Consider the following 18,375-nt stretch of genomic DNA (forward strand, 5'->3'; position numbering starts at 1 on the left):
CCTTTCGTCATGTAAGGGCTACATTTGAGGTTCTCTTTAGCTCATAAGTTGACAGTCAATGTCCTTCGTGACCCAAGCTGAAGTTTGCCCTACTCCACCTGCAACTTTCTGGCACACGTCAGTTCCCAGGAAGCTATGGGACCGTTCACAGGGTGCAGTGCCGCTCGTGCATGTACAGTGGGGAGCTGGTTGTGAAGCTGCAAAGAGTCACAGTTGGCTTCCCACAGTTAACATGAAGACCGGCAAAGAACCGGCCTGGGTGAGCGCAGCCCTGGACATCTGGGCAGGTGAGTGTCTATTTATTAAAAGTCAGCAGCTATAGTATTTGTAGCTGCTGCTATTTAATTTTTGGAAACCTGGCTGAAGCTCCTCCTTAAAGCTATATGCATATGCACTATTTGGATAAATGAGGTTCATTCTCTTTTACAGTTTCTCTCTCCTCTCTCTCTCTTTCACAACCTCCCTGTCATGTCTTTCAGTCTCTCTCTCTTACCTTTATTTATATTATATTCTTTATTTTTTTGGATACGGTTGCAGACCACCGCTCTTGTTCAGCCAACAGATTTGGAGACGCTCTATAATTATGAACCTGTCGTGCATTAAAATGCAGTACTGTAGCCACTGTGCTTGCAGGGAATGAACAAAGTCTGAGAGACATATGTTACTGAATTGTCTTCCTTTCTAACCCACAAGTTCCTTGTGGCAAAGTGAGAAAAGTTACAGAGCAACCACAACAGTGGATGATGAAGCCACCAGAGGTTCTAAGGACTCTCTTATCGTTTATAAATACAGAGATATGTTTCTGGGTTATATTGGGTTTTTCTCCATCTGTCCATCTGGTTTGTGTTAGAAGCTGTGAAATTGGTCTCTCGGGAATTAGATGGAACGCAAATAAATATGAGGATGTGACAAATGTTTTTACATTATGTCTATATGCAGCCACAGAAGAGAAAAATGCTTTGCACATTTAAAAGGAAACACAATTTTTAACATCCCATTCTAAAATGTTAGATTTTTTCAGTATTATATATAGTATCTATGTTGTTAACCATTTTAGATATTTTTTTTTAGTGAGGAGGTTCAGAATTCTATCTTTACTTATCTAACTTAATCTGGCCACACACATTACAAAATAATTGTATAATCTTTGTGCAGTCTACTAATAACTATGTATTACTTAAAGCCCAACTCTAGGTAACAATGAGATTTAAGTTCATCAGTTACCATACTCCTCAGTATTGATTCCAAACATCTCTTTTTCTTCAGTGTAATGGATCAAAGTCACAAAGCAGGCCGGATCAACTAACTGATAGCACATGTGGTGTGCAGCATGGGAAAGCTATAGCAAAAGGTTAACAGGGACCAGAGAGAGAGGACTGAGCGAGTGGGGGGATCAGCAAAGCTGGAGGTTTTACTGAGTGGGGCATTAGCACAGCTGGGGGTATTACTGAGAAGGGGATCTTCTGAACAAGGGTATTAATAAGCTGGACATCTGCTGAATGAGGGTACCAATGAGCGGGGTATCTGCTGAACAGGGGTACTAATGAGCTGAGCTTCTGCTGAGTGAGGGTACTACTAAGCTGGTGGTTCTACTGGGCCCCTTTAAAAAAATGAAAGTCAACACACACAGGGCATTTGCCAAGCTCCATTAAAGTTTCAAAATCAGCTGTCTAGGACCTTACTTTTCATAGCACACATGACATGACTATTGCTCCTAGTAATTTTGCTCCTTGTAAAGTCTCTGTGTGAGTACTCGTTTTAGTGAATAGGCCTGTCAGAGTGATTGGTGTAGACTGGAATCCTTCTTTAAATTCTTTAACCATTTTTTGTAATTGAAATATTTTCTAAATTTTTTTACTGAGTCTTCTGTATTAGTGTAAAATCGGTTTCTTCAGATTTAAACAGTTTTTTTCACAGTGATACATGCTCAGCAGCTGTTACCATAGAAACACAGGCCAACAAGTACAAAATTCAACCAAATGTTTTGTCATTAGGGAAGATAATAAATAGGTAGCAGAAAATAATGCAAACTACATTGCACATGACACATTACATAAAGACCAGCTCCACCCATAGCAGTTATCTCCAATTGAGGGGGAATGGAGCTGGAATCTGTATCCTGTTGGGTTCCTTCTGCTGTGTGGGAGCCAGGAGCCCACCCTGGAGTGGCAAGGAGCCCTCCTGAGGAGCTGATTGTTGTTTATTCGTACATACACAGTGGCTGTATTACAGCACATGTTTGTATAGTTCTTTATTTACCTCTACATAGAATGCACTAGAAGACAGGGTCCCTAGGCAAGCAAAAGAGGACATGCTCCCTAGGCCAGCAAAAACAGAGGACACCACCCTTAGACTAGAAACAACAGCAGGACATGCTCCCCTAGGCCAGTAAAATTGAAGACATGCCCCCTAGGCCAGCCACAATATTAGCTATTTAGACCAGCAGCAACAAAGGGCTTGTCCTCTAAAACAAGCAGCAACAGAGAGCATGCTCCCCAGGCCAGCAACAACAGAAGGCATGCCCCCTAGGCCGGCAACAACACACAGACTGAGTAGGGGTGAAAATGCAGGTGGGAATCTCCCAATTGGAATCCAAGATAGAAGAGAAGACACAATGGTAGATACTACCCTTTTAATTTATTTTAGACCATGTATTGATGGGCCTTGGACATGGGGTGATTGGCAATATAACTTGTTTCCTGGTGCAATCTGCTTTTTATTTTTCTTTTGTTTCATTTGTTTTTGAGATCATTGACAGGTGAATTTAGCCAACAGTTGATCTCTTTTTGACCTGCATTTGGCTTCCTTTTAAACTGCATCAACCTACTTTAATATACTTTAAAGCTCAGCTCGTTCACCCTAGCACATTGGTGCATCTTTGTGCCATTCATTTTGATTAGCATCCCAAAGCACCTGGATTGCAGTACACTGCAACACACGGTAATATATTACTCTGTGGTGTGGTGCAAAGTGTTACACAATTTCTGAAGTTAAGATTTTTGGTCTTTAGTGGTGTGATGACAGCCATTAAAATAAATGGACTACCTTAACACAATGCACTTTACCTTTAAATGCACCACAATGGACTGGCTTGGCGGGAATAGGCTGTTAACATTCTCATTGACTGCTATGGGGAGAGAAGCGATTCTGACACACACAAGAGACCCTTAAGGAAATATGTCGAATGGGGTTCCCTTTTTATTGTATTCTGTTGTTTCCAAAGAGAAAGGTTATCTGACACTCCTATGAGAAACTTACCTATGAAGTCAATTTTAGGGCAAAAGGCCTCCCTAAAGGCCCGTATCCTACATATCTCTGTCTAAACGTCTTCATATCCCTCCTAGCAAAGGTACCTCCACCACTTCTCCCAAGCCTGAGATCACTTTATTTAGTATAATGTGTGTATCTAAGGTGCAAGTTAATACTTCTAGTAGGAAGGAGATGGCTGTGGTGGAATAAAGATGTAGGTTATAAAAAAAGAAGAGAAAGAACAGCAGTATGTAGGTAGACACCATAAGTCTGACTCTCAGATAGGAGGGAGTACCTGCTCAGGTAGAGATTCTGATTGGCTGGCTTTGTCTATATGTCAGCCCTCTTAGATACCCAGGCTGAGACCATGTGACTAGTGCTATTGGAAGAAGCCAGAGCATTGCTATTACATTAGCAGTACAGTTGTGGGAGAGGTCTCCTTGCCCATACACATGGGGGTACCTTTTCCTCTTGTACATGCTCATCAACAGGTGGTTCCATACACTGTGTCCAGTCCTGTGACATAGAGAGTCCCTCTGTAAAACATTCTGTACCATGTCACTACACACCTTTGAATACTGCATTTAGGAGGGACGCTACTGAGCCTATGCTCTGCTCCACCAGACAAGGATACCTCTGCCACTTCACTCCCAGTAACAGAATGGGGTCCTGCCATGCACTAGCACGGACCTCATGCATCCACATAATTAACTCCTTCTCTCTCCCGTACCATGTGGCTGGATACATGGGGTCTGCATACTTGGGTTTGGTCCCAGTATCTCTCTTTTAGAGAGCTGACTGCTAGGGAGGGAGATGTGATACCAACCCCCCTCATTACCGGAGCTTCTGTCACCCAAGCCTGGTAGTGCTCCTTGACATCTGGCTGCATTACACTCTCTCTAGTTAATAGTTTAATTTCCTCCGACTCTCCTGCCGGGTTAATTCTTTGTGCTAGCTTTCTTTATCACCCATGTGCGTTCTACAGGCCATGTTCTTATAGATACAACAAGTACCTTCATGCACCCCTTTGAGTAACTTCAGACCAGGATTTTAAACAGGTAAACTTTACTTAACGCCTCTAATAGCAAAATTCTAAACAGTCACAATATCCTAACAAATGTCTCTAGGCTAACCAGGCATACTTCAACAGGTAGCAGTCCATTATTGGCAGAGTCCATTGCTGGTGAGTTCCTCTGACAAGTACTTGCTGGCTGCTGTTAGTTACATCCTGTAAACTTGTTCCCATGCGGTACTCTCTGGCCCTCTTTGGGCCAAGCTGTTTCCTGATTTAAATCCACCACAAGCAGGAGGGAAGGCCCAGGAAAGCGGCAGACTCAATGTTAACCCTTCCCCACCTGGGCAGCCCAAAATCTCAATCTAATATTAAACCATCTTGTAGGCACCTGCCTACACACTTTTCATCTAGATCATATTGTTTCAGTAGGTCGTTGTTTAATGTGTAAATTTATATATAGTACATATGCTGAACATATAATAAGATACACAGGCTGCCGTTCTGAACTGACTTTCTGAAATTGCTTACTGCCCACTCCTGATAATTTTCTGACTTTAACATTTCATTGATCAAGAAGAGGCGTTGTTTCTTCCCATTTGCTTTACTGACCGCATGTTTGTCCTGAGTCAATAATTTAGAAAGCGCTGAAGAAGAGGTCAGAGGTAGCATCTGCTGCTAAAATGACAAGCTTCTTTTAAAGGAAACCTTTCCTTAAAGCAGTGTTTCTCAACTCCAGTCCCCATGGACTCCCAACAGGTCATGTTTTCAGGATTTCCCTCAGATGAAACAGCTGTGGTAATTACTAAGGCAGTGAAACTGATCAAATCACCTGTGCAAAATAATGGAAATCCTGAAAACATGACCTGTTAGGGGTCCATGAGGACTGGAGTTGAGAAACACTGCCTTAAAGAAACATAGAGGCTGTCATTTCAGACTGCTTACTTTGAAAATGCTAGTTGCCTGGCTGTCAGGGTGACTCTCTGACTTCAATACTTTACTCACCTATTTGGAACCGGTAAGCAGATAAGAACATCTGACTGTACTCAATATAACAGTCAGGCAACTGGCATTTTCAAAAGTAGTCCAGAAATAGCAGCCTTATGTTTCTCAGGAAAGGTCGACTGAACTTCACAGATTTGATTTTTTGGGTGTGTTAGTTTTTTTGCCAATAATTTGCTACATCTAGCTAGCAAGCCTGTAGGTAAATCCAGAAATCTATGGTATTATCCAAGAGACAACATTTTAATAGTAAACACTGATGTATTTTGGAAAACTTGTTGCTTTAAAGGGAATATTTTTCAGCATACATACATTTTGTGTTCTCAGGTGACCTGGTGTCTCGAGCAATGCACCACCTCCAGCCCCTCAACATAAAGCAGCATGGTAACGGCACGCCAATGCACCACAAGCAGGGGCCCCTGTACTGGGAGCCAGAAGCCCTATATACCCTCTGTTACTTCATGCATTGTCCACAGATGGAGTGGGAGAACCCAAATGTGGAACCGTCCAAAGTCACGCTTCAGACTGAAAGGTAAAGTCTTTGATAATCCTCCTTAACCATTTATGCTGATTAAACATATGGCTTCGTTTATATTCGATGTGTTTGTATTACGGCATTTCGAAAGGGATAATATTAAGTGTAATAATATGAAACAAACTATATGGTATAGTTTTTTTATTTACTCCAAGGGAGTTCTCACATTCCCATCTTTACATTTGTGAGCAGTGCATTGCAGGTCCGGTGCTTTAAAGATTCTTGCTTGATAAACCTTTGGCTCAGTTTCCATCAGAAATCAACTTTCATATGGGGGAATGGCAACATGTGAAACATGTGTAAAACACATCTATGATTCATTAAAAAGTCATTGCAGCTCACAAGCAGAAGTGTCAATATAGCCATAAAGCTTTTCCCCCCTAAATTCCAGCTTCCCTATTTACTAAAATACCATTAATTATGTACCTCTGTTGCAGAAAAGAAAAATCTGTCCCTGTATTTTAGGACAGGCTTTGTCTCAGCCTCCAGTTTCTTCTATAGAAAACTACTACATGATTCCTGAAATATGTCCTATAGGACGTGAAAACTGTTAGGCCCCTTCCACACGGGCAGTCCGTTTGTCTGATTTTTAAACCATCAGTTGACAGATGCATTCCTGTGGGCAAACGGTTGTAAACGGACGTCGTCTGTTTAAATCTGTTTTTGTCCAATTCCGTTAAGGTCTGTTTTTTTAAATAGAACAGGTCTGCATTTTTGTTCCATTTAAAAGACGAAAGTGAACAAAAAATTAATGTAAATGGATGAAAAATGGATTAAAAAACACATGGAAATGGAACAGAATTAAACGTGACTGAATGGATTATGCCCATTTGAAAGGGGCCTTAGTGTGAGGAAGCACTTCAGCAGATGACCTAATTAACACACACCCTACGCCTCCCCTCCCCCTCCAGGAGATTGCACCCACCTCTGTAGTTTCATGGTTCTCCAATGCATTCAATGTCAATGAGCACCATTGTCACTGAATACATAGACAGTGTTTTTCTCTGCTGATTGATCATTTTGTACCTTACCTTTTTCTTTCATAGATTGTTAATTTCCAGGGTGTGTAGGAGCTGAGCAATCACATAACAACCTGTATGGAGCAGAGCTATAGTATACTGAAAACAGGAAAAGTGTGTGAAGCAATGTCTGTAAAGCTCACTATGCATTATAACATCTTCTTTAGATCTACCTATCTACATCAACTCTGTAGTGCAAGGGCCTGCCTGCCTGCCTGGATACAGACTGATATAAATGGACAGATAGGTGTGTCCTTCTATTATATATTTTTGGTAAATGTAAAGTAGGTTGCACAGAAATTGTACAGTCAGGTTGTATAGTGTATGGCCACCTTAATACACCTAAAATGAACCAGACGCTCTTTGTGTACCATTAATTGTTAACGGCACCACAAACACAGAAGTAAACATGCATTTTACCATGTGCAAAAAACGCATTACAAATATGACAAAACTTGCAACTACAAAATGCCAAAATATCCCATGAGCTACTCTGGCACGTTTGTTACTCATAAGGCAGCCCATTGAAATCACTGGCTGCCCTATGCATGTTGCAGGAAAAACGCACCAGAAAATGTGTGCTCCCACTACACTAGCTTTGAATGGAGTTTGGAAGTGACATATATGTTTACAGAAGAACAATGATAGCTGATTTTTTCCCACCCACTCCCTCCCATGTACTTGTATAATGTTGGCCATACACTATGCAGTTTGATTTTATAATCTGCTTACAACAGATTTACTCAAACTGTGGAATAAGAGGACCCACCTGAACAATCTATTCAATTTGTATCAAATCAGGCTGGCGCTTGCACTACATACAGTAGTTGATGGTAGATCTAAAGTAGATTGTATAATCAGACTGTACAGTGTATAGCCACCTTAAGGCTTAATCCACACCTATGCGTTTTTTAGTGCTTTTTGCATGTTGCAGAAACTCACTACAGTCCATTTAACATGGTTTACTATGGGACACATTCACATCTATGTGTTTTCCTCTGCTGCATTTTTGGAAAGGGTCAGGGACTTTTTTTTCCCCCAGCAGGTTGCGACACGTATAGGTGTGAACCAGGCCTTAAGGAAGAAGTAGGAAAGTGTGTGGAAATAAAAAGGAGGCGCTACAGTGATAAGAGTGGTGTGATCCAGAGAGGTAAACACACCCTATTCTGTGATGCAGTAAAGTAGTACATGATGGGATATGAAGTTTCCTGGAAGGTCACATGATACTATAAGAAGTCAGGACTTAGAATGCATTTTATTACATTTTGAACAGAGAGGTGCAGACTGAAGGCTGCCATGGACTAGGTAAGTGAAAGATAAGAAATTTGGGATGGCTTGGACAGAAAGGACATTAGAAAAGGCTTTTATTGACAGTATTATGAAAAGTGAAATTCTGTGAAAAGGTGAACCTAGCTTATAGGGTGCATTTATATCTATGCATGTGCATAAAGTTACTTTTTTGCATCGTTTTCATGAATCATCGTTTTTTCTCTGTATGTTGTCATGCGTTTGAATTGTGTTTTCAAATGGAAAATTTGGAGACGATAGGGTTAACAGCCATTGACCAAGGGTTATAAATATAAGTTCCAGTGCATCAAAATGAATGCTATATATATTTTGTTGAACTGCCATTGACTTTTGTGACCTCTTAATGACCTAAAATGCAGAAAAAAATGGATATGTATTTATTAAATCCTCTGCTCTGCCATAGTGTAATAGGAACAGACATTATCTTTATTATGGGGAACCATGACATGTATTTTAACCTGTTGGAATGGGTGCATTAAAATGCAACAGTGTAGATGGGCCCATAGGGTTTGGTGTTTTTGTTAGTGATAAAGGAAGCATGTAAAGTAAATATGATATAAACCTACTGTAGGTAATCAAGATTGAGCAAAATGAACAGTATATTGAAAGGTAAAGGCAGCTAAAGTTATATTCAAATTCTATTATCTAATCCTTATTATTGAGAAAGCCTTTGAGAAAGCTCAGAGGGTCGATACGTGTGAGGCAGGCGGGACCTGTGTGGCGACATCATGCTGGGAGGGGCCAGGAACTATCTTGGTGAACTGTGCATATGCATGCTGTTAATAGGCACTTGTATGTGTTTACACGTTGTGAGTGTTACTCCTTTTATTTCTTATTAAAAAGTCACTGGAAATGGTACACTATCCGATTTCCTTTGGATATATCTCTTTGAGCTTTTTTTGTGTAAGAGCTGTGGAATATGGAGATGTGACCTTGGTGCTGCTAATCTATTACCTATGTGATTAAAACCGCTTCTGACCGACCACCTTGAATATTTTAAGGCATCATTTTAAGGCATGATTATTGCATCAGGTGAGGAGACACCCGATTGGGCACATATTGATAATATAATGATGATATGATGATAATAATATGATATTCTTTGGTGGTAGTCCATGGTGGAAGATTTCTGATACTGTGGGAGATTTCTGATACAATGGGAGGCATATAACTGTGGTGGCAGTTATTTTCTGTCCGCTTCTTACCAAATTGGATGACATATGGGACTGTTTTCACGTTTTTAATTTTTCCATTTACTGCATATGATATGTGATGATTGTGTAATGTGTATGAGCATTGTTGAGTATACAGTATGCATACTTTGAGCCAACATTTGGTAATCTTTTATTAAGGAGTGCTTTACTGTTGTTGGGTATACATTTAATGTGTTGAGTACTTACAGTTCCCCAACTCTACATCTCTATGCCCAAATCCAATCTGCTTGCAGTAGGGTAAAGGAGAAATGAAATAAGAGGCCCAACACTACAAGATGGCCACATAATAGAAGTGCATTTAGGTGCTTTACATCAAGTTAGGCGGCCCTTTCAAAATGAATGGGCTGTAATGCGCCTTTGCTTCCAAAAGTGTTGGTACTGTTGCATTTTTTGCAGCATACCGCAACACACACTGAGGAGAATTCTGGAGTAAAATAAGCTAGTGTTAGTGGCAGTAATAGGAATCCAAAACGTTGGTGTCAGTGGCTATAGTCGAATCCCCTAGTGTCAGCGGATGTAATAATAACCCCAAGCATTGTTGTCTGTGCTTGGGGATATTATTACATCTGCTGACACTAGGGGATTTGACTACACTGACCTGCATTGATGTCAATACACAAATAACCTCCAGCATATCAGTGGGCTAATAAAAAAAACTCCCATCATTGGAGTCAGTGGCCACAATAATACCTACATCAGTGGTGTCTGAGCTCACAGTGCTGCAATGCAGATAGTTTTTCAGTGCCCATCATCCCACTGCTCCTCTGCTACCCTCTGATCCCCCCAGCACACAGAGGCCACACAGAGAACCGGTGTGCAGCATGCAGCCAGCAGGCCGTGCATTGGATGCCAATGGCGTCAACGCTGCTCTACAGGACTCTTTGTCAAATTCACTTTCACAGTTCGCAACCTTCCTTTGCAAACTATCCATTCCAGCTTTGTTTTCTGGCACTCCCAAGTTATAACTCAGCTAAAGTTGTACTTCATTTCATTTATATGTACTTCATTTATGCTGTCACTTAGTCTTGATGAACAAGATGCAGATCCTCAAGGCGCACTTATGTTTTCTTTTGTTTAATCTGATTTTATTAAAATGGAGTACAGAAAAGGGTACATACAGATTTGTTGTATGAAGCTTGAATATTGGAGTACAATGAGAGATTGTCAGTACTGTGTATAATAATTCACTCCAGTAAAATCATGTTACAATTTGGTCATTTTACATAGAAAATAAAACAGGCAAAGGAAAAGGTGCATAGTGCTATCTTTGGCATCAAGTGCAGGTATATATGAAAATTATGTTTTCAAAAAGTATATACACATTCAGTATTACATACAAAAATTAATGTTGAGGGGATCACAAATCAGATTATATGATGGTGATGCTTAATGTGATGGGTAGTTTAAAATCTCAAGTAAGCAACATAGAGTAGGAAAGAGGTTGGGTTAGACCGGTCAGGATAGGAGGGTAGGAATAAAGTAAGGATATACTCTGCCATGGCTGCTCAGGGTTGGGATCAGTGGCATTTTCAGCCCATGCTAGAAACTTGGATGAGTAACGAAACATGTTCCATGAGGTCCAGGTAAATGAAAACTGGTTCTCTTTTCCAGCTTCCTGTGCCAAGAGTTGTTCAAAGTCTTGTATAGAATCCAGCTCATTGGCCCATTCTCCTAGGGGAGGCATGGCGTTCGACTTCCAGTGGCAGGGGAATACCGCCCTGACCACAGCCACAAATTGTCTCAGGATATCTATATATTTTCTTGATAAAATTATTTAATATCTACAATGGTATATCTTCTGATTCCTCATTATAAAGAAGGAGCACCCTTCTCCTCAAAATTTAAAGTAATGCGCTGTTTTTAACTTCTCCTGTATCTCCTGCATGCAAGGTTTGACACCTTGGCTTTGAAAACTGTGATAATTTGTTCCCCTCCCCTTTTCTGTTCTGTGTTTGTGAATTGGATTATGTGTGTTAGCACCTGGTATTTGGATCTATGGATCTGCTGGGTAGTGTGACCGTTTGGTCTTTGCTTCTAGACCTCAAGAGTGGGAGAATCTCTCTCTTTCATCCTTTCTGTACCCACCAGTGTCCAAGGGTAGAGGGGCTAACATACAATATAGATATAGTTTGGGCTTTTCTTTCAGCTAGAACACGGGGGAACGCAGTTCCTGCACCCTTTGCACTGGATATATGGGATCTACTGTTGAGGGAGGGGTCTATTTTCGCTAGCTGCTGAACGGTCTTTTGATACAGGCTGCTGGCAGATCTTTCGTTGCTGGCAGGGGTCTATTGTTGCTGAGGTGGATTTATTGTTACTGGGTGTGGTCTGTTGTTGCAGGGGGATCTATTGTTGCTGGGGGAATCTGTTGTTGCTGAGGAGGGGGGTCTATTAGTGCTCGCTGCAGGGGATCTATTTTACAGCTTTTCTTATTATTATTAACCAATTCCATAAAAATTGTGTAGCACCACAAAAATCGTTTCTCTATTCTCTGAAAGGGGCCATACTGGAGGGGGGTAGGTGGGGACAATTAAGGGACGGTGCTTGGAGGTGGGTATGGGTGGAGAGAAGGAGTGACTCGGAAGGAGGGGAAGTACCTGTATCTATTCTCTGAGAAAAAAGTCCTTGATATAGAGGAGTAACAAGTACAATTACAGATGAGATCACATGTTGCTATTAGAGGACTAGATAAAGTGTATAAGAAACAAAGAGAGGGCACATGGGCTTAGTGCATTACCTTTAAAAATGAGATTTATAATAAATAGTAAAATACTCACAAGAGAAATAAAATCAAATGGAAATCATGTCACAAAGGATGCAATGTGGTCCAAAACCCCTGGAAGTGGTCTGGTGGGGGACTGTAGACCTCTAGATAGCTGGTGACTGACGCATTTCGAGGTTGTACCTCTTCCTCAGTTTGCCACCAGCTATCTAGAGGTCTACAGTCCCCCCACCAGACCACTTCCAGGCGTTTTGACCACATTGTATCCTTTGTGACATGCTTTCCATTTGATTTTATTTCTCTTGTTAGTATTTCACTATTTATAATAAATCTCATTTTTATAGGTAATGCACTAGGCTTAAATTCCTTTCATACTCATGTGGCGATTTTGACATTGTGGAGTCCGCAGTCCAGCGTAGGAGTACATGAATTAGGTTGCTTTATTCTTCTCACTAGTTAAAGTGTATCTAAAGCAAAAACATTTTTTATAGTTTTAGATGGTAGTGAGGGGTTCGAATTCCTGTTAGGTTTTAGTCCTCTAAAGGAAGATGAAAAGAAATATTCCCAATGGGAAACAAATAGCAAAAAAGCCTGACAGGGGTTTCAACAATGCGTTTAAATATACTTTAATGGATTAAACCACCCAAAAGTGTGAAGTATAGAGCTACAGTATTAAGAATACCAGAAATAACATTGCAGTTCAATATTCCCTTAAGGTTTTTTTTTTTCTTTTATTTCTGGTTGGATTTGTTTAGTTAAGATGTTGTTGAAAGGGTCACTGTACTGTTGTACCTCTTGAAGACTCTAGTTGTGAGCTAAACCTTCCATAGTTGTCGGCTCCGTTCCCACACACCTTTGAGTTTCACAGCTTCTTACACAAAATAGGTGCTACCACCCCTTCTGTTGCGAAGAATGAAGAGAATGAAGAGAGGTGTGCAGTGATGGAGGTCCTATGTCCCACTATGAGGGGACCACAAGGATTGGCAGTCCAGTTGAGTATCAAATATTACACCATCAATTTTGTTATCCTGGAATAATGAATAAAGGAAATGTCTCTACTGTGACCAATCAGGAGTACAGTTTTCAATACAACATTTAAGCTACTAGTCAAAAATAAGTAATATGAGCTTTTTTTGGAGCTTTCTGACTTTATTGCATAAGTGCCCTTCTTAGTTGGCATGTCTGAAAAGGCATTTTAGTTTATCCGTAGATTTATTCATTTTTCTCACATTTGTACAGGATTCAGTTTTTTTTCTGCTATAATTAATCCTCCTTACATTAATGTTTCCGGTAAGCGGTCAACTCAGACTCAAGGCGGCATAAATAATGGCCATTTTATTTTATTGTTTCCTCTAGTTAAAAGTCTGGAATCTCTCACAGACCAGACTAATAAATCTAAAGGGAATTACTTTTATGGCTTCAGAACCTGTAATTTTTCCATAAGCGTTGAGCTCAACTGAAGTAGAAACAGTCAGAATCCAAGACTGTAGAAAACTGGACCCTGGTACTTGTAGCACCCCAAAAGAACTCACCCACCATCCATCCTCCATCCTCATCCCAACCCCCCCCCTAACAAAATGTACCTGAATCTGCCGTCATATGACTCTCCATGGCACCTTTTCCGAGAATGGAGTCTGATAATCAGAAACTACAGGTTGAGCCAGTAGACTGGTCTTGTTGCAACCTTTTAACGTCATGATGTCCCATGTTTTCACTGTAAGACTTCAGGACCATTTGAACACCTCATGATGGACTATTCTGGCAACCAGTGGGCAGCATACGCGTTAGCAGAAAGTTACTTTTGCACTTTAATTACTTGCCTACCGGGTACTTATACCCCCTCCTTTACCAGGCCAATTTTCAGCTTTCAGTGCTACTTTGATTGACAATTGCGCGGTCATGCAAGATTGTACCCATATGAAATTTTTATAATTTTTTTCTCACAAATAGAGCTTTCTTTTGGTGGTATTTAATCGCAGCTGGGCACTTTACGTTTTCCGCTATAAACAAAAAAATAGCAAAAAAATTTAAAAAAAAAAGTTTCTTTGTTTCTATTATAAAAATTTTCAAACAGGTAATTTTTCTCCTTCACTGATGTGCGTTGATGAGGCAGCACTGATGGGCACTAATAGGCGGCACTGATGGGCACTGATAGGCAACACTGATGGGCACTGATAGGCGGCACTGATGAGGTGGCACGGATAGGCGGCACTGATAGACAGCACTGATAGGTGGTACTGACTGGCATCACTGCTGGGCACTGACTGGCGGCACTGCTAGGCATTAACTGGTGCAACTGCTGGGCACTGACTGGCACAACCACTGGGCACTGACTGGTGGCACTGACTGGCAGCACTGCTGGGCACTGGTGGGCACAGGTGGGTGGCACTGCTGGGCACAGTTAGGTTGCACTTCTGAGCACAGGTGTGTGGCACTGCTTGGGTGGCACAGGAGGGCGCACTGCTGGGCACAGGAGGGCTCACTGCTAGGTACAGGTGGGTGCACTGCTGGGCACATGTGGGTGGGCACAGCTGGGTGGCACTGCTGGGCACAGTTAGGTTGCACTTCTGAGCACAGGTGTGTGGCACTGCTGGGTGGCACAGGAGGGCGCACTGCTGGGCACAGGAGGGCTCACTGCTAGGTACAGGTGGGCGCACTGCTGGGCACAGGTGGGCGGAACTGGTGGGTGGCATTTCTGGGCACCGATCATCAGGGCACTGATCATCAGTGCCCTGATAATCGGTGCTGATCCCTGCTCTGACAACTGCCGGTTCTCTGCAGTACTTTCCTCATGCTCTGACAGAGTGAGGAAAGTGTAGCCGAGATCCGGCAATTGCATTTCCCGGTGATCAGCGTGTCATTGGACACGGCTGATCACGTGGTAAAAGGCCGCTGTGATTGGCCTTTTTCCACATCACGTGATCAGCTGTGTCCGTAGGACACAGCGATCACGGAGATCGCCGGGTGCAAACCCCCCGGGGCGCGCAGGAGAGCGCGTTCTGGGAGGAAATCATATAACACCCTCCCAGAACTGGCCGGCCGCAGTGTAGCCGTCATTCGGCTATATGCAGTGGTTAAGAAAGACCCTCCTAAACTGCCAACCTGCAATGAATAGGCAGACTGTAATTTAGGGTCATAACATGTAAGAGTTTTTAGTATCTTAACCCCTTAAAGCAGGCACCTCCCGGCGGCCCTTTAAGAGGTTTCTGATGGCAGAGCAGGGTTTCTGATCATGTGACCACCGTGATTGGCTGCCACAGCTGTCACATAATCGAAAAGCTCCTAATCGCAAGTAGAGATCGGGAACTAACCTTTAGCCCTTGGTAACTGTGCCAGGAGCACGCAAGGCAAATGCTCTTGGCACAGCTCTGTTTACATTCTGGTACGCATATATTCTGCCTCTCAGCCCTAAGGTTCACCCTCTGAGAGGCTGCACATATGTGTACCAATGGTGCAAAGAGGTTGAATAAAATGTAGCAATTAGCTAAAGGTAATTATGATGGGAAAGTGTAGTGGGTTTATTGTTTTAACCTAGAGTTCAACTTTAATGCATTCTGTTAAAGCTTTATCTAGACAACAAAGTATATGTTACTTTATTATTTAATTTTGATAACAATGTACTGTATATATGACACCTCTGTATTCCATGAAAGTGCCTTTGCTGATTACACCCCTCTATGTAGGGGTAGGTGGGTGGTACTTCCTCCATGTTCCTCTCCTTGTTATGCGCCAAGTGTGGGTAACATAAGATGCCTACCCGGGGTGGGTTCTCTTAGGCTACTCTGGGCACCTTGGACAGGGTTACTCGCCTTGCACATGGGGTACATTTACTGTGTCTTGCTCCCCAATGCCCTGGACAAGGCAGGGGGTCATTTTCAGGGATAGCTCAACCTTAATGCAGACCCCCAACCCAAAGATGGATGTATACAGTGTACACTAAAACAGATGACTGAACTCTAGTTAACTCTCTTGAGCCCCTTGTCATTGTACACCACTGCTGTCACTTATTGCATTTAGGAGGGACATGCTGAGCCCACGCTCCCTTCACTCATCCAGTGCAACTCCGCCACTTCCCTCCCAGTAACAGAATGCAGCCACCTAGTGCTGACTCCATGCATGCAACTCTTCCTCTTCTGTACCTGCACATAGGCCAGCGACCTCCGTTCTCTGATCTTCTCCCATTGCTATGGGAGATGGACTTCCAGGGGAGATAATGCCGACAACAACTCCCTTGCTACAAGAGGATGTCCCGCCTTTCACAGGTACACGCTTCTTGACAGGCTGCTTGTTAGACTTCCGTTACCCTTGGTAACCACTTACTGTCTTTATACCCCAGTGTGTATATAGACCCAGACTAGAAACCACATGTGTGCCAGTTACTTGCATACATCCCTTTCAATAACTTCAGACCAGGCAACCAGACTGCCCCCCCTTTAATTAACAGCATAGGGAGAGAGGCAGAGCTCAGCAGAAAGTGTGGGAAATTGGGTTAACTCCCTCCAGGCTGGGGCAACAGTTGTCTCTTTAACCTGCATTTGAACCTGCTTACAGGCTACCTACTTAGGAGAAGATTCTAATTGTATTTGAGACATGGAACAGTCCTAAATTAGAGAAGACTCTCACATTGTCTTATTTAAGAACTTGGTGGTCCCTGAAGACTGGTCACCACCTCCTAACTGCTGCAGTGCGAGAGGGTTTTGTGTACTAAGGCTTCTTGCACTTGGACACCTAAATACTCTACGTTTTCAGGATTTTGAACTGATTTTTTTAACTGATCTAAATGCAGCCCAATGTTTTTATGCCATGTACACACAGACATGTAAAGTTGCACTGTGTATAGATAGTTAAAAAAAAAAGAAGAAGAAAAGAAAAACTGTGTTCCTGGACAGTACTTTACACGTATATACACTCACTGGCCACTTCATTAGGTACACCTGTTCAATTGCTTGGTAACACAAATTGCTAATCAGCCAATCACATAGCAGCAACTCAATGCATTTAGGCATGTAGACGTGTGAAGATGACTTGCTACAGTTAAAACCAAGCATCAGAATGAGGAAGAAAGGGGATTTAAATGACTTTGAGCGTGGAATGGTTGTTGGTTCCAGACGGGCTGGTCTGAGTATTTCAAAAACTGCTGATCTACTGGGATTTTCACATACAACCATCAAGGACTTTACAGAGAGTAGTCCAAATATCCAGTGAGCAGCAGTTTTGTGGACGACAATGCCTTGTTGATGTCAGAGGTCAGAGGAGAATGGGCAGACTGGTTGCTGCAACATTCAGATGGTAGGGTCAGAATTTGGCATAAACAACATGAAAGCATGGATCTATCCTGCCTTGTATCAATAGTTCAGGCTGATACTGGTGGTGTAATGGTGTGGGGGGTATTTTCTTGGCACTAGCAAGGTATATCTTGTGGCTGGTGAGTGTGTATATATATATATATATATATATATATATATATATACACAGTGCATCCAGAAAGTATTAAAGTATTCACAACGCTTACCTTTTGCCACATTTTATGTTACAGCCTTATTCTAAATAGATTACATTTTTCCTCAACATTCTAACAATTCCTCATAATGACAATGTGAAAGAAGTTTGTTTTGAAATCTTTGCAATTTATTAAAAATAAAGAAGGAAAAAATAATTCAGGCTGGTGGTGGTGTAATGACGTGGGGGATATTTTCATGGCACTAGCAAGGTGTACCTAATAAAATGGCTGGTGAGTGTGTGTGCAAATATGTGCATATACACATGTACAACACAACTCAAGAAAAGCTAGAAGAATGTTTACAAGCACATGATGTGCACATAATTTGCATTTATTGTACATGCCCATCCTCATGTTTTTATGCAGGACTTTTCTCTTACGTATCTGTTGTTTATACGGAATGTACATCAGTACCGAGTGCAAGGACCCTAATACGACTAGTATAATATTCTGATTGGCGCTACTGAAGCACAAGCCTCTATTTTGGCCTGTCCCGTAGGTGAAACATCTAACTTTGCTAGAGAATTTCTAAAGATAAGTTAACAGATAAGTTTCACATCTGCTCTTCAACAGACCCCGGCACCTCTCCAAATGTTCTGCATCTGTTTCATCCCAAAACATGTTTTTAAAATATGGCATTCAAACTTGGAGTCAAATAATAGTTTTCCAAGATTTATTTCACCTTATAAAATTTTATTTTGCCATAAATAACACAAACAAAGCTTTGTCGTAAATGACTGTCTTTGTTACCTGGCCAGTAAATATGAACTTGAAGTCTCAGATGTTGGAACAGATGAAATCTAAAGTCATAAAA

At 41.7% G+C, this 18,375-nt stretch overlaps 1 protein-coding gene across 2 annotated transcripts in view; it reads left to right on the forward strand.

The window, feature by feature from the left end:
* The window catches only part of ABTB3 (ankyrin repeat and BTB domain containing 3), a 317,704-nt gene that overhangs the window by 217,453 nt on the left and 81,876 nt on the right, over positions 1 to 18,375 (forward strand). For both annotated transcript variants that reach the window (XM_089671210.1, XM_089671211.1), the window contains one exon: positions 5,591 to 5,795. In XM_089671210.1, coding sequence (XP_089527336.1) covers positions 5,591 to 5,795 — 205 coding nt within the window. The remainder of the gene's footprint in view (positions 1 to 5,590; positions 5,796 to 18,375) is intronic.

The sequence above is a fragment of the Staurois parvus genome, unplaced genomic scaffold, assembly GCF_062004578.1.
Source record: "Staurois parvus isolate SC_StPar_1 unplaced genomic scaffold, SC_StPar_1.0 ptg000101l, whole genome shotgun sequence".
NCBI classification, from domain to species: Eukaryota; Metazoa; Chordata; class Amphibia; order Anura; family Ranidae; genus Staurois; species Staurois parvus.